A 16599-nucleotide genomic window follows, 5' to 3' on the forward strand; every position below is an offset into this window, starting at 1 on the left:
ATGAATTTAGATTTTCTCAACAAACAAACAAGCTGAAATGTATCTGTCAAATAGCTTCAATGAATCCCAATTATTTAATCCATTTGGGCCGTATTCTTGACGTTCAAAGACGATACAAAACACTGAAGACACAATTCATTAAAATAAAATAGTACATTTATTACATCTGTAATGTAAAACCATAATATGCCAGATCGTTCAAACCTGGCCTGATTTAGGGAAAACCATAGTAAAAAGTATTTTTTTTTATGTTTACCATCACAGCAAAAATATGTTTTCACTTATCTAGTCAGAGAACCCCCCAAAAAAAAATAAGATTAACAGAACACATGCTCATCACACTACATCAACATTCAGGCTGGTGACAACAATTAAACTACAACAAAATCATTTTCCTGATTTTAGGGACTCAGAAAGATGTGTGGGGCTGATGGGAGTGAACATGAAGTGCACCTTGGGTAGAAGGGTCAGGGGAGAATAGTAGTGAATCTAAATAATATTTCCTTGATTCCTCACGTCCTCCTACCTTGTCACCTTTTCAAAGCATATCGGAGCAAACGATCTGAGGTTCCTCCCCTCGGATGTTCTTGTCCAAAGAAGGAAGCAAGGAGAGGACTTGAGAAATCAAGGAAATACAATTAAGATTCACCCCAGGAATTGGGCTACTGTGAGTAAATCAAGAGGAATAAGGCTTGTGGACTATCCATCCTGCTGTTGTATGAAGGGGTTGGGGATGGCCTCCATGCCATCCTGAGGACAGATGAGCACCACTGAGGTCCCTCGACACACCACCAGGCCCAGCTGTCGCGTGTCCTCGGTCAGCTTGAACTGGTCGTCAGGGTCTGGAAATAACAAAGCAAATTGTATTGGAGGAGGAAGTAGCATAACAGGTCAGAGATAATTGATAGTATGTGAAACTCCACCATGAATGATCCAGCACAACCTTCTTTATACGACCTTGATTTTATTGTACATTTTTTAACTAAAGGGCAACATCACAGATATGTTTTCCATTGAATTGTGTGGGCAACAGTCTCCTCGCCGACCAGGAGTGCATTTTCACTTTGTAGAAGTGAAAAAAATAAAAAAATAAATAAAAGCAAGTCTTAGTTTCTGCTACATACCTCGCAAGTACTCGATGGTGCTGTCCAATACCAGGTTCAACAGGGGGTCAAACCCCTTTAGGACTCCACTGGCTGACACAAATAAATAAGGATTATTATCTTGAATGTAGGCAAAGAGAAAAACAGTAAAGAAGATGGGGACTGTGGCCTGTCATGGAAAAGCATTTCCAGACAGGCAGGTGGCCATTGTTCTCTTTTGGAAGCCTCAAGTCCCACAGTATTTTTTCTTTATTTCGTTCTTCAGGTTTTGACATAGTAATGAAATGGACTAAGTAAGTATTATCTTCACTGATTTACCCTCTCGTCCTCCCTGGAACTTGACACGGATTTGTTTATCGATGTACTTGGACAGGTCAAAGATGCTCTCCTTCTTTTTCTTCTCTCCTTCCTTGTTTCTGTCCTGAAAGGAAAATATTCAGTAGAATTTAGGATTGAACCCCATAGTCTAATCATACCATCAAGGACCGCAGCACCTTTAAGTTGTATCCAATTTGTATACTGAAAATGTAGATGTGTTTATTTGACACAAATAATAATTATTTCAATAGGAGTACTTGACGTGGGAAAAAACTGATAGGGCTGGAGATCAGATCCATTTTAATTGAGCCAAATCATGATACATTTTTTAACCCTTTACACTCATGAGAATTAGCCTATATGGATAGCACTAAATTGAAATGTTTTTTTTTATACATAATATGAAAAACATATGCATAAGCATGGTAGCAATTAAAAGTTGAGATTATGGAGAGAAAAAAAGGCAAGGACACAACAGTTGACCTGAAAAGACTGAATCCAAACATTACACTGTTGACTTTAATGTAGATTTGACAATTACTGTACTTTTTACCACATTTGTTGATAACAGAATCTGAAAATACATTCAGTAACATAAGAATATTCCTGGAAATGTTGGGGTATTTGAGTGTTTTGAGTGAGAGGACTAAGTGATGTTTCCAAGTGGTCACCCATCTCTCCAAAGTGTACAGTTCTTAAGTAATTGCAATGCATTTTTATGACTCAAAGAAGAGCCTTCCCAAAAAAAGCACCTTTTAATAGATGCTCTCCGAGCTGTGCCGTTGGCAAAACTAAAATACAGCCCTGCACACCCGCCATCACACAATTACCGTTGTTTACGCAATCCAAAAACATGGCCCATTATAAATTTCAATCTGGATCAGGTGGGCATCATTTGAAAGCTTGTTCTATTGCCAACATGACTAGCTAAGCTATAAAATATGATCTTGCAGATACCGACGCGAATTTTGGTGCTCATAGAAAGGAGTCATGAGCGCATTCAGGTGTGTGTTCAGCCGCAAATTCTCTTCACAATAGACAAATCATTCTGTTCAGAACAACCCAGGGTATGATGTCATCCAACTGTACATCAGAGGAGGAACACTGTGTGTGACATGAGTTTTATGATATGGAAATGTGAATTGCATTTGGAATCACAGGTGTTTGGCTTACTTCTACGACATCAAAGTGGAATTTATTATAGTCCTCAACATCTCATCTTTCAAAATACATAAGAGTCCTCTCAATTTACAGCATTTACCTCCCTCAGACAACTTCTTGTAGTGTGACGTGCTCATGTTCAGAGCGGCTGTCAGCAAAACCCCACTCTGATGTGATTTATAGCATGTTACTGTAAAGCACGGTGTCAAACTCAATCCATGGAGGGCGAGAGTCTGTGGGGTTTCACTCCTCCCTTTTACGTGATTGATGAATTAAGGTCACTAATTAGTAAGGAACTCATCCCACCTGGTTGTCTAGGGCTTAATTGAAAGGAAAAACCCTAAACCTGCAGATACTGGGCCCTCCATGGAATGAGCTTGACAACCCTGTGTTCCAATTTATGCGCTTATAAGTGCCCAAATCGGTCATGTTCAACTTTGAACCGACAGTATAGGCCAGGCAAATTCAAATCTGATCCTTGAAGCCAGTTCCACTGCTGATTGTCATTGTTCCCCTCTAATCAAGGACTGATTTAGACCTGGGACACCAGGTGGGTGCAATTATCAGGTAGAAAATACAACCCAGAGTGTATTATTATTAAACCAATTGTTGCAAAACTGTTGAAAATCTGGAATGTCTTGGAACGGGTGGAGTCTGAACATCACAAGAAGCAGTCTTTAGTTTTTTTGGTTGTGTTTTTAAGACTCAAGATATTGGAGTGGAATGATTCCTGTATAGATTTTTGAACCAATCAAAGGGGGTTATTTCTAGGGTGGAAAAAGTGGCACAAGAAGTATGATAACTGAAGACAGATGGAGTGGTTGCTGCACGTCGACAGAGTGGCAGGGAAGAAACAATGGGTAGTAAGAGCCCCCATGACCCAGTGACTGTTTCACATCAACAGAGGGATCGTGAAATGTTACATGTTAAAGGTGGACTTTGTATAATTTATTGCAATGGTCATAAACTGTATAGCACAAGCGGAGAAAATTGTCATCATTGAATGCAGCTAAATGTTTCTTGCGTCTTCGTAATGTCATAGCCGATGCCTTGCAAGAAATCCTGTCGCTGAATGTTCCCACCCTCTGAGGCCCCTGAGCAGGGATGTATTTTGGAATGGACTGGGATTGAAGTGAGATGGGGTTTGTTTCACGTTTTTTCGTTTCCCCCCTTTCCTGTAATGATTCTTATTTTCTCGTTAAAATACCTCCTCCAGCTGGTGGCGGTAATGCACCGTTAACATTGGATGCCAACGGCCGTTAAACCCAATAGAAGAAGCAGATTAAGGGAAGACGAGGATTGAAGTGATTTAACAGAACCCAGTTTCTAGAATGTAGTCTAAAGATTATGGGGAGGGAAACTGGGGTACGAACATGGCATGATATTTAGCACGCTGATGTTAACATTATACAGTCGAGTCTGCCCTTAACGCTAGCAAATTTCTCAACCCACTCCATCTCGCTAACAGTGGTCAGAATACTGTAGTTCAATTGAAATACCCCTTCACATTTTTAGAACGAGAAAACAAATGGTGAGTAAATTACGTTTTAAATTAAGTTAAGATATCGACTCAGCGCCATTTTTTTGCGGCTACCTGTTAGTCTCCTGAGTTGGCCACTAAAATGAACTGCGTGTTCATTTACCACCATTTTATGAATATTAGATTAGGAACGTTGCACACCCTTGGATGAACGCGGTATGCAACATCCTAAATTAGCTGAAAATACTTAACGGTCGTGGAAATTGTTTTTTAAAAAGTGCGCATTTCTTCTTGCAATTAAAAAGGAGGTAAATGCCTTTGCAGCCTGAATGGATGATGCTTTATGTACGAGCAGGTCCACGGCGGACACGAGTTTATTACCAGGAATGCTGATCTAGCGCCCATGCACTATGTAGTCTAACGTAATGTTGCAGGTCTGGCAGAATATTGTCATCCGAAACGATCGTCCCAATCGGGTATTGGCTCTTTTTTTCTCAAGCGACATTCTTTAATTTTTCTGTCTTTGTTTGACATTCCTTTTCTTTTTCATTAACATGATGCTGTCTGAAAAGCACGCTCGCAAATGTCCCTACTCTGCTCTCTTGCATTTGCTAGATAACACTACTGTAGCTAGATTGAGGCACGCAATTGCTAATAGAAAATATAAATAACGACGTTTTAGATACGTTCATGGAAGATATGATCGACTCACCGCCATTTTGAAACTGTTCCAGCCACGCCTCTCGAACTCCAACCTTTTTCTTCTACTTTGTTCGTATTATGGCGGTCCTCAAACACATTTATAAGTGCATGCCGCCACCTAGTGTATTAGCTGTGTATCAGCCTACTATTATGTAGTATGAATTAATTATACTTTTAAAAATTTGCCCTACCATCTAACCCTGCACCCATTAAAACCTCACCACTATTCCACTACTTTAGGCCCCATCTGAACCTACTCCAGGCCAGCAGCCTGGGAGGACAGGACACTATTGTTAAAAACCTATTGTAACTCATCTGCTATAAAATCTTGTACACCCAAGTACTTCTCCGCTGTTGCCACCACATCCGTCCTCTGTGATTTAAATTCCATTCCTGTAGTACATGTACAGCAGAATACCAACCTTCCCGAAGCACATCTATCACTCTTTATTGGCCTCAGCCTACTCACAGGGATCCTCTTGGGATCCCTCACCCTGGACCCATCTTCTTCTACTCCTCTCTTCACTGCCTCCGCATACGTCACTTTCTGCACTTAATGCCACTCCAGTTATCACTCCGTGCTCTGGAGAGGAAAGCAAGTCACAGTTCTTGTCCCCAGTCGCGTGGTGTGGGGCTCACGCTCCCTCTGGACAGCAGAAACGCAAAAAAAAAACACGATTCCACATTCCCCAACCTCTTCTCCACACAACCTGACACCACATATGGATCTGCCATCTCACTCCCACTGGACCCGAATCATCTTTGTCATCATCAGGACTAGGCTCAAAACACGGCGGTCTTCACCGCACTTGCCACCGCAGTTAATTAATCCTCACTCTTGTCATGTTTAATTTCCTTCTGTAGCTCTTCCAAATGTCTCTGTGCTCCACCACTCCATATTCACTCAAAACATGTTCCACTTCTCTTTTTTCCCCCATGTCTGCCATCTTCTCTTTCATCAGATCTTCCAGAAGGCTTGTGTGTTCCATATTAACTTATATGTAACCAGGGGCGATTTTAGCCTGTAAATCTTGAAGTGGGGTGCATGCCAGTAAAGCCACAACACTAAACAATACATGAATTGCACTATAACGGTGACAAACGGTGCCCACAAACTGTTACGGCCTACATAAAGCTGTCCCAACATTTTACCACTGCTACTCCTGGCTATCAGCGGAGCCTTGTCTGGCAGCGAAACAGTTCATTCATCCTCATTTACTGCCCTTTGAAAAACATAGCTGATATGTCTGACTTGCTTAAACAAATGCGGTTTCTAATGACAATTGAGATGTACAAACTATGGAATAAGGGGAGGACGAGCGGATAAGAGGTTATCTGTAATCTTTCGATTAAGACATTCATGAGCGAGCTGTATAATTATTTGTTTAACACTTTTTAAATGTACAGCGACAGAATTCAGAACATGGGCGTTCTTGCTGTGTTCTCCCTGAACCGTAGGATAAATAAAGGGGGCATATAAACAGACAAAAAAGCTCTTACAATATTCAACGATTACATTTCTCCAAAACAGGTTATATGCTACATGTGCATCACCAAGTCAGTACAGTAGGTGAAATTACATAAATAGACCAAATTATTAGAGTGAGGCACATGGGCTACTAACATCTTACTGCACAACATACACTTAGTATTACTTTCTTAGCTACAGTATACATATCTCCCTGGCATATTACATCATTTATGCAGCAGCAAACAATACATTTTTGCACTCACCTTGTTATGCTGTGCTCACTTGAACAGGAAGCTGGCGCGGCGGTCCTTCGTTGGCAAAGTCTGGCATTCTATGGATTTGTGGTGCTTTCAAAACAACTGGAGGTCCCCGGGTGGCGCAGTGGTTAAGGGCGCTGTACTGCAGCGCCAGCTGTGCCATCAGAGTAACCGGCCGCGACCGGGAGGTCTGTGGGGCGACGCACAATTGGCCTAGCGTTGCCCGGGTTAGGGAGGGCTTGATCGGTAGAGGTGTCCTTGTCTCATGGTGCACCAGCGACTCCTGTGGCGGGCTGGGCGCAGTGTGCGCTAACCAACCACCTGGTGGCCAGGTGCATGGTGTTTCCTCCGGCGCATTGGTGCGGCTGGCTTCCGGGTTGGATGCGCACTGTGTTAAGAAGCAGTGCGGCTTGGTTGGGTTGTGTATCGGAGGACGCGTGACTTTCAACCTTCGTCTCTCCCGAGCCCGTACGGGAGTTGTAGCGATGAGACAATATAGTAGCTACTACAACAATTGGACACCTTGAAATTGGGGAGAAAAAGGGGTAAAAAATTTTTTTTTTTTTAAATAAAATAACAACTGGAGGTCAAGATTTACAATTCCGAGTTGGATGTTCAAAACTTATTTTCCCAGTCGGAGCTTATTTATTCCCAACTTTCCAGTTGTCTGGAACTCACTGATGTCAAGTTTTTGCAGTTCTGCACAAATCATGCTTCATTGACAGAATGGCCAATGTTGAATGTTTATCATTTTAAACTTGGAAAAATTAATCCCCTTAATCCCAGATTTGGGACCACACAGCCATAATTTATTTTCATTATTTATCTACATATGACAAGGATTAAAAAGGATTTGCCAGTAGATTGTTGACTTGATTCATGATGATGACTGCTAGCTAAGATTTTGAAAGTATGAAGTTGACATGATCAGTGCAATCAAAGCTACTGTACATTTTATCTGTGGCCAATGACCTTGAGCCTTATTGGATGAGCACTTCTAATGTAACTCTATGGCAGCACCCAAAGGGCTCGAATTTTTGAGGTCTCCTCTTAGACTTTGTGGTGAAGTAGTGTCCCCATGAGTGACAGAACACTGAGCCAATCACGGCGTAACGCTCTGTATTTTCTGCTGGCTTGCCCCACCACCACAGAAAGCACTGAGCTAGGCTGAAACACCTGGAGCTTCCTTATTCAAGAAAACAAAAAAAAGAGACCATGTTTGTATGCGGCTTTATTAACTCAATGATATATATGATTTTTTACATTGTTTGCAAACTGATATGTGACACGTATTAATGCCAAAATAACATGCAAAACAGGCAAGCACCAAAAAATACATATATTTGAATTTTTTTTGCTAAAAATGTGGGGCTCAAAATGGCGGATCTCAACTGTATGTAACACTTTTCTCCTTGTTTTCCTGTCCACCATCTTACCCTCACCTCATGGCCACACCAGTGCTATTATTTCACACACACGCACAGTTTATGGCCTTGATAGAACCTTTTCCAGAGGTACTTGCCCTTTTCTCCTCAACTACAACCTTTGACTGCTGAAAAGCCCAAAATAATAATTTATTTTCAACTGTTTCAGGCTAGCATAATATACATTAAATCACAATATAGCCTCTTTTTAGCAGTTACATATATTGTAAATCGAGGGCGCGCCTAAAACTATGTTTGCGACAACACTAGATAGCCAGCTAAGCCAGCTAGCTCGACAACACTAGATAGCCAGATAAGCTAGCTAGCTCAAAAACTAGCTTGTCGAACGTACATGGAAACTTCCATGACCAGAACCAAAAGGAAAGAAATGGAGAGATCGTCAGATGGACAATTAACCACAAAAGATGGTGTGATTTTGAGTACTCCTCTTCAGAATATAACTGTGGGGGGAAATACTGCAATGGGTGATGACAATGTGGTGAGCACGGACAACAATGCTCACAACTTGAGCCCCTCCAGTCCCCAGTTCAGGCTGTTACCTTACGACCCCGGCACTCCAGTCAAGCCCCAGGGGGAAAAGATGAGAGGCCAAGAGAGTATGTCACTTCTTGAGATGCAAAACAATATAGTAATGCTTTTGACAGCAAAGATGGATGAAAGGGTAATGGCTTGCAGGTCATGGTTAGGGAGAATACGATGAAAGTTGAGGCCATTAAAAAATCTGTTGACTTTATCATTGGAGAATGAAAACCCTCAAAAGTGACATGAAGAAAGTTATCTGCCAGGAATATGAAAAGAAGGTGGCTGAACTCGAGCAAAAGGTGAATGAGGCGGAGAGATACCAGCGCAGGTGGAACCTGAGGCTCCATGGAATTTCAGAGCAGGCGGGTGAGGACATCAAATGCAGAGTTGTTGACATCTGTGGAGCTGTCATTCCCGAATCAAAAGCCAAACTTCAGGAAAATGTAGACATCGTCCATCGTTTGGAAAGAGTCAATGGAGGCGAGCGAAGAATTGTGAATTCCTCATCAAGCAAAAATTGAGTTTCACGGAGGATCTGACCTCAGCAGACAAAGTGACAAGAGAGAAACTGTGGCTGATGGTGGCTGCAGCTAGAAAGGCAGGGAAAACTGAATTTTTTTACCGGTGCAAGAGTGATCATCGTTGGGAACGAAATGTGGCCAAATCAGAACATTTGAGTGAGAGCCAGAGTCTACTCAGACAGAACTGTCGGGCCAAAAAAACTAATTTCCAGGTGAAAAGCAGCCTTTTATTATAAAATATTTACACAAACACTTGAATGAGAAAAGGATGACCTGAGAACTGTTAAACTAAACACTAACTATAGGTGAATAACTGCTTATTGTAAAGTCTACACAATGTCTCCCCCTTGTGGGAGTAAGAATACTTTAACTTTATGACCTATATATATATATATATATTTTTTGTTAGAGGTTAATAATGGGATGGAAATCCTTTTGAGTTACATATCCTTAGGAAAAGCTTATATTAGCATAACAAGGTTGTTGTTGAAATTTGTCTTTATTTTCTTTGTTCAATTAATGTTCGGGGTATTCGTAATTTACTCAAGTGTAAGGCTATTTTCCTATATTGCAAACAGTTTAATGCAGACTTTTACTTTTTACAAGAGATCCATGCTTGTTCTTCCGATCTATCTTTTTGGAAAAATCAATGGGGTAACGATATCTGGTTATCATATGGCAACAACCACTCTGCAGGTGTAGCAGTTTTAAGAGGTGCATTTAAAGGGAAGGTCATCAGTAGTAAGACTCACCACTCTGCAGGTGTAGCAGTTTTAAGAGGTGCATTTAAAGGGAAGGTCATCAGTCGTAAGACTCACCACTCTGGACGTTGGTTCATTTTAACAGTACATTTCAACAGTGAAATGTTTTTATTAGGGAATATTTATGCATCCAACAACAAACAAAACAACAGGATATTATTTCAAGAATTTGAAGAAGAGATTAATAGAGTTATAGGTGTATTTCAGGATATCAAAATTATCTGAGGTGGATAATTTTAATTCTGTATCTAAGATAGCTTTATTTTATTTGTAGACTTTTACAAGGAATTTGATACAGTTGAACATTATTTTAGAGAGAAATGTTGGTTTTGGTCAATATTTCCAAAGTGTAATTAAGACTCTTTACAATAATAGTAACAGCTCTGTTAAATTATCCCACAGAACTTCACAAATATTTTACATTAGACATTGAATTAAACAAGGATGCCCAATTTCTCCTTTCTTATTTTTATTGGTCACACAAGTTATGGCACTTCATATAAATAAGAATCATTTTAGGGGTATTCAGATACAAGATAAAGAGATCAAATGTTCAGAATTGGCTGACGACACCTTTTTTTGAAAGATCATAATGAAGTCAGGAAAGCTATTGAGTGTATTAATGCCTTCTCACGTGTATCAGGTTTATCTCTGAATATTAGGAAATTTAAATTATTTGGGTTGAAAAGATGTGACTTAAACTCAGTATGTAATATCCCTGTAAATGATGTGATCACATATCTTGGTTTTAAAGTTAGCAAAGTTCAGAAAGAAAGGGCCAACTTAAATACCTCTCCTATTGTAGAGAAGATTAGAAAGAAAGGGCCAACTTAAATACCTCTCCTATTGTAGAGAAGATTAGAAAGAAAGGGCCAACTTAAATACCTCTCCTATTGTGGAGAAGATTAGAAAGAAAGGGCCAACTTAAATACCTCTCCTATTGTAGAGAAGATTAGAAAGAAAGGGCCAACTTAAATACCTCTCCTATTGTGGAGAAGATTAGAAAGAAAGGGCCAACTTAAATACCTCTCCTATTGTGGAGAAGATTAGAAAGAGATTTAACTCCTGGTTATTAAGAGATCTTCATCTGGACGTGTACTTTTATCACAATCTGAAAGTCTGTCCAGATGAGTTTATACCTCCCTTGCCTTGGATGTTCCTCTGTCAGTAACTCAAATGGTTGATACTAAATCATTTAACTTCATATGGCGGAATAAAGCTCATAATTTAAGAAAAGCGGTAATATGTAGCACCCAAGGTGAGGGAGGGTTGAATGCTCTGGATATTAAAACCTATAAAATAATATTTAAGATTAAATGGATACAAAACTATTTAAGAAATAAGGATTGCATTTGGAATATCATCCCTAATTTAATTTTCCAACAGATTGGTGGTCTAGAATTCTTACTCAAATGTAACTTTGATGTGGGTAAAATCCCTATTAAGCTGCAAAGTACTTCTAACTTGGAACCTCATGTACAAACACAATTTTCCCCTCATAGGTATACAATCTGGAATAATAAAGACATAAAATACAAAAACAAGTCTTTATTTTCTCCAGAACTGCTTTGACAAAAACATTATTTGGGTTAAACAATTGTTGAATAATGATGGACAACTATATGATTATCCAGAATTTATGAGACCAACACAATGTTACATTCACCCCTGAGGAGTATCAAATTGTTGTTAGAGCTATAACAATACTCGAAGTGCAACTGTTGAGGATTTTGTAGCCTCAATAAAACTAGAAGGAATTGACATTTTAAACTATAAATGTAATAACATGTATATAAGGAAACTATGTCCATATGTTACTATTCCCTCTGCTAAAATGTACTGGAATGCAGCCCTAGGACAAGTGACTGGAATGCAGCCCTAGGACAAGTGACTGGAATGCAGCCCTAGGACAAGTGACTGGAATGCAGCCCTAGGACAAGTGACTGGAATGCAGCCCTAGGACAAGTGACTGGAATGCAGCCCTAGGACAAGTGACTGGAATGGAGCCCTAGGACAAGTGACTGGAATGCAGCTCCAGGACAAGTGACTGGAATGCAGCCCTAGGACAAGTGAACTGGAACAAAGTTTTGTTGTTATCTGGTAAATATTGTATATCTAATAAGGTGAAAAGTATCATACAAACTCATTCATAGAATCCACCCTGTAAAGACATTTATTATACACAGATTTAACATAGCTATTGATAACAAATGTGTATTTTGTGGTTGTGACCCAGAAACTCTTGACCATTTATTTTGGGACTGTTCTTGTCAGAAGATTTTGGAGTGAGTTAGAAGATTTTATTTTAAAATAAACAAGTATTAATGTTAATTTGAAAGACTCTGATATGTTTTATTGTGATCTAAATGATATGGATCCTGATTTAACTTTCATTGTTAATTTGTTTATCTTTCATGGAAGATTCTTTGTCCACAAAATGAAGTGGGCAGAGAACAAACCAATTTTCACATGATTTAAGATAGAATTTAAATATTATTTTGAAATGATCAGTAAATGTAAAAACTAAAAAGCAATAAACACCATAAAAGTATTTAACAAATTGTAAATTAATCTTGATATCTAACACCCCTGTCTGTTAGGTTTATGTACTCTTGTTTGTATATTTCAGTTTTTTTGTATTTGTTGTGTAATAAATAATAATAAATAAATAAAAAATATAGTAAATCACAAGTTTAGCAAGCAAGGCAACTTAGTGGCTCGCAGGCATTATGAGCTATGTGAGCTGGACAATTAGCTTTCAGAATGCGATTGTGGTCACTGCTCAATAACTGGTAAACGAAGAGGTGTTTTCCAAAGTTGACATTTGCATTATCTGCTGCATAGGGCTGTGATGTGTCTAATATCCAGTTCATGCTTTCCCAGACAGTTCATCAGAGCTTGATGTATGCCATTTGCAGTTTCATCATTGTCTTCATAAAAGTCAAGTAACTTGCACTCCAGCAGAGAAATATCTCACACACAATGGAAACATTTTTATATTTTTGAAAGACTGGCAACTGAGAAATACACGGTCGCAACTTCGGTCGGGGACAGATCATCCAAAATATCCCGCACAGTATTTGGTCCAAAACATTCATTGTAATCATCTCCGCTTTTGTTCTTCCCAAGTGCATCTTCTTCACAACATTTGAGTCATGAAACAAAGCACCTTTGAGCTTAACAAGACAGTCGGGGCTGTTGTAGCTGAGTCCGTGTTTAACCGTCTGGTACACATACGAGGCTTCACTTTCCGCGATGTTGTTATTTTCCGCAGTAGACGTTACGAAGAATGCACCGATATTACTGGCACCTTTAGCTTGCGTGGCATTGTGCATTTCTGTGGATGCATGCTGAGTTAGGTCCTTCTCCCCACCATTGCCTATTGAGAATTCCCGACCGCATAAAGTACAGAAAGCTTTCGTCGAGTCACCACTGACCGGCTTAACCCACTTCCCATTGTTTGTTGTAGCTGCACAGTCTTTTTTTTATTTTTATGTTTATCCATATTTACTTGATATGCCAAACCGACCGAACAACAACAGACATTACTTTGGTAGGAATTTGGCGCGTTTACGCTACACTGTGATTGGATGAATATACCGGACAAGGGAGGTCCCGTATGGGACAAACCAATTTAGCACAATATAAGGGACATCCTAGGAAATACGGGACAGTTGGCAACCCTAAGCGTTGGTCCAGTAACCGAAAAGTCGCTGGTTCAAATCGCCATGCGGCTTTTTTTCACCTAGTCTGATGTGCCCATAAGCAAGGCACTAATTGCTTCATGGTCGTGGTCAATAATGGCTAATCCCTGGCTCTGACCCTACTCTCCAAGTGAGTCTCAGGGGGAGTGGGATATACAAACAATATATATTTCCAATTCACACATGTACATGAGTGAAATAGGACAAATGTAAGCACCCGCCTAATTATGTTATCTAGTATGCTGACCACTAAATTATAGAAGCTGACAGAAAACCTCTGGAATTTATTGATATGTTTGATTGGCATCATGTAAACCAATCATAATTCGTGTACTTCAGTGCTGGTTAAAAAATAAACCAATGGCAAATGCACTGTAGAATGTGGGCGAGAGCTGGGAAAACAGCTGGTGACCGCACGGTGAGAGCAGAGCAGTGCGGTTGATGGGAAGACAACAAGCAAGCATCATGAAGGCTTTGCTAAACCTGGTTTGGGCATATTTTCTCTTAAAACAGGTGAGATGGTCTCATGTCTATTTACCCCAAAAAATATGTGGCATTCATCTGTAAAACAAGTCGCATGTGTCCGATCCAACGTTTAACAGTACTTGTTGTATTTTGTTGTCGAGATAATTAACAGTTAGCCTGCATGCTACATGACTGTTAGCTTGCGGAGAACACAACCTATTAGGGCGCTGAGAATAGTCGTAGCTATAGGGCCCATCTACAAGTAATATCCTCTGTACATCATTCTGTAACATGGCTTTGATAATTTTTGATGTATCAATGTGGTTTAAGATTAATATCGTGCTCCCTGGTATTGTCAATTTTGGAAATGTCTAGTTAAAGCTTGTGCATCAGTGTAAAGCTGACTAGCTGGTGGAAAGATGTAGTACTGCACACTCTCATAGAGTCAGTTGACCAGTCTATTAAATATCTCAAGTTATTCTGGCCACTGTTACATCTCTGTCTATTCCTCTCACTCCTCTTCGAGGCACTTAGGCTTTTATCTATTATACACGTTAATTCTCTCTTGCCAGGTTGTTGGGGAATATGGGATGGCCCATTTCAGTGACAAGGGCCAAGGCAAAGGAAAGGATTACTGCATCTTCTTCAACTCCCAGTGGGCTCGTCTACCTCGGGACCTCAACAAAGCAGTAAGTGGAGTAAACGGCTGTCATTGTCACTTCTTGAGAGATGTCTAACAAAGGTGTGTGTGTGTGTGTGTGTGCGCTCTCTGCCCTGACAAGTTCATCAGAATGCTGGTGTGTGGTGTGTGCGCACGATGAAACCCATTATTAACCAATCGTCCTTTATGCCTCCACTAGTCTCGTCTGGAGACCTATGACCTGACACCGTCAGTCCTGTGTTTCCCATCAGACGTCCCCGAGGGTGGCTTCCCCAATCGTATCCCCATGGTGATGCGGGGGAACTGCACCTTCTATGAGAAGGTCCGCCTGGCTCAGCTCAATGGAGCTAAAGGCCTGCTCATCGTCAGCAAAGACAGACTGGTAAGAGTCAACCCATATAATTCATATCAAAGACAACTTGACTCTTACCAGCCTATGTCCTATCATATTAGCCTGGTGGTCCCAGACCTGTCTATGTACTTTAGCCATCTCCTGTTCCCTCTTATCTTTACTAGTGCTGTTGTAAAAGGCTCGGAGGGAAAGAAGCAGACTAAGAGCATTGGAACACACCTGTCGTAAACAGGTTATATACACTGAGTGTAGAAAACATTAAGGACACCTGCTCTTTCCATGACATAGACTGACCAGGTGAATCCAGATGAAGGCTATGATCCCTTGTTGATGTTACTTGTTAAATCCACTTCAACCAGTGTAGATGAAGAGGAGGAGATGGGTTAAAGAAGGATTTTTAAGCCTTGAGACAATTGAGACATGGATTATGTATGTGTGCCATTCAGAGGGTGAATAGGCAAGACAAAATATTTAAGTGTCTTTGAACGTCATATGGTAGTAGCTGCCAGGCGCACCAGTTTGTGTCAAGAACGGCAACGCTGCTGGGTTTTTCACGCTCAACAGTTTCCTGTGTGTGTCATGAATGGTCCACCACCCAAAGGACATCCAGACAACTTGAGACAACATTGGGAAGCATTGGAGTCAACATGGGTCAGCATCCCCGTGGAACGCTTTCGACACCTTGTAGAGTCCACGCCCCAACGAATTGAGTCTGTTCTGGACACAGGAGGTTGGTGGCACCACAATTGGGGAGGATGGGCTCGTGGTGATGGCTGGAGCAGAATAAGTGAAATGGTTCCCTCAGCAGCCTCCACTAGTTCTGAGGGCAAACTCAATATTAGGAAGGTGTTCCTAATGTTTGGTATACACAGTGTAGGTCATCGTGTGTAGGATCTTAATTTGAGCCAGTTTGCTACAACAGGAAAATAATCCTGCAGTAACAGGAAATGTGAATTATTATGTGGAATAATTATAATTTATGAATTTATGAATTTAGGAATGATAATTTATGGACATTTTTGTAGGTATTAATACATGTTTAATAAAGTAAAATCAAGTCTGAAACTTCAGAAGTGTTTTTAAAACTCAAATGTTTTACATTTCCTGCATTGTAGGATAGTTCTCCTGCAACAGGGTGATCAAATTAAGATCCTACAGCTGTAGTGAATAAATAATAGATTTTCTAAATCATTTCTGTACAGTCAGAGTTTGCCAATTGTAATTTCTGTTTTTCCTATCACAGACCCCACCGGCAGGAAACAAGAGTCAGTATGAGGAGATTGACATCCCTGTGGCATTACTCAGCTACACTGACATGCTGGACATTAGGAAGGTGAGAGCAGAGGAGAGACCAACATCTTGTAAAATTCTGGTAACTTTCCCCAAATTCCCAGCTTTTCCTGAAATCCCTGGCTAGAAGATTATCCGGGGAAAAAATAATGAATAAGCAGGAATTCCAGAATCTTCCAAGAGGATTTCTGGACTACCTGGGAGTTTTTGGGAAACGTTACTGGAATTTTGCAACCCTTACAACCACACTGTTCAGTAGGACACACGATACGCTGTGGAACATTCAGAACTATATCATATAGAACAGAGATGCCTCTCTGACGTGTAATGTAAGTATTGAGGCTATAGGAATCATGTCAGCATCTCTATTCGGGACATTTTATATC

The 16599-nt window shown here is 40.3% G+C and overlaps 2 protein-coding genes and 1 long non-coding RNA gene across 4 annotated transcripts in view; 2 read left to right on the forward strand and 1 right to left on the reverse strand.

The window, feature by feature from the left end:
- Positions 1-138: 138 nt before the first annotated feature.
- Positions 139-4861, reverse strand: LOC115118591 (U6 snRNA-associated Sm-like protein LSm7). The gene is made up of 4 exons (XM_029647256.2): positions 4775-4861; positions 1422-1524; positions 1125-1196; positions 139-842 (listed from the first exon to the last, which is right to left on the reverse strand). The coding sequence occupies exons 1-4, from the start codon at positions 4778-4780 to the stop codon at positions 700-702; spliced, it is 324 nt and encodes a 107-aa protein (XP_029503116.1). The 5' UTR covers positions 4781-4861; the 3' UTR covers positions 139-699.
- On the forward strand, positions 3830-12292 carry LOC135565749 (uncharacterized). The gene is made up of 2 exons (XR_010461832.1): positions 3830-4113; positions 11592-12292. It is a non-coding gene; the product is annotated as an uncharacterized LOC135565749 (long non-coding RNA).
- Positions 12293-13839: 1547 nt separating this feature from the next.
- sppl2 (signal peptide peptidase-like 2) overlaps positions 13840-16599 on the forward strand; it is a 31626-nt gene continuing 28866 nt past the window's right edge. Inside the window, exons 1-4 of one of the 2 annotated variants that reach the window (XR_003861867.2) lie at positions 13840-13958; positions 14483-14599; positions 14771-14953; positions 16167-16256. Coding sequence is in view for 1 of the 2 variants with exons in the window: in XM_029647252.2 (XP_029503112.1) it covers positions 13887-13958; positions 14483-14599; positions 14771-14953; positions 16167-16256 (462 nt within the window). In the remaining variant the exon portion in view is untranslated. The remainder of the gene's footprint in view (positions 13959-14482; positions 14600-14770; positions 14954-16166; positions 16257-16599) is intronic. The other variant, XM_029647252.2, reaches the window with a different exon arrangement.

Source organism: Oncorhynchus nerka, linkage group LG9b, assembly GCF_034236695.1.
Source record: "Oncorhynchus nerka isolate Pitt River linkage group LG9b, Oner_Uvic_2.0, whole genome shotgun sequence".
In the NCBI taxonomy this organism is placed as follows: Eukaryota; Metazoa; Chordata; class Actinopteri; order Salmoniformes; family Salmonidae; genus Oncorhynchus; species Oncorhynchus nerka.

What these genes read in the sequence shown, in the direction of transcription:
- LOC115118591 (XM_029647256.2), bottom strand. An exon ending in GTTCCAGGGAGGACGAGAGG is followed by an intron (nt 1,197 to 1,421) that starts GTAAATCAGTGA and finishes TATTTGTGTCAG; the next exon opens with CCAGTGGAGTCCTAAAGGGG. An exon ending in CACCATCGAGTACTTGCGAG is followed by an intron (nt 843 to 1,124) that starts GTATGTAGCAGA and finishes TGTTATTTCCAG; the next exon opens with ACCCTGACGACCAGTTCAAG.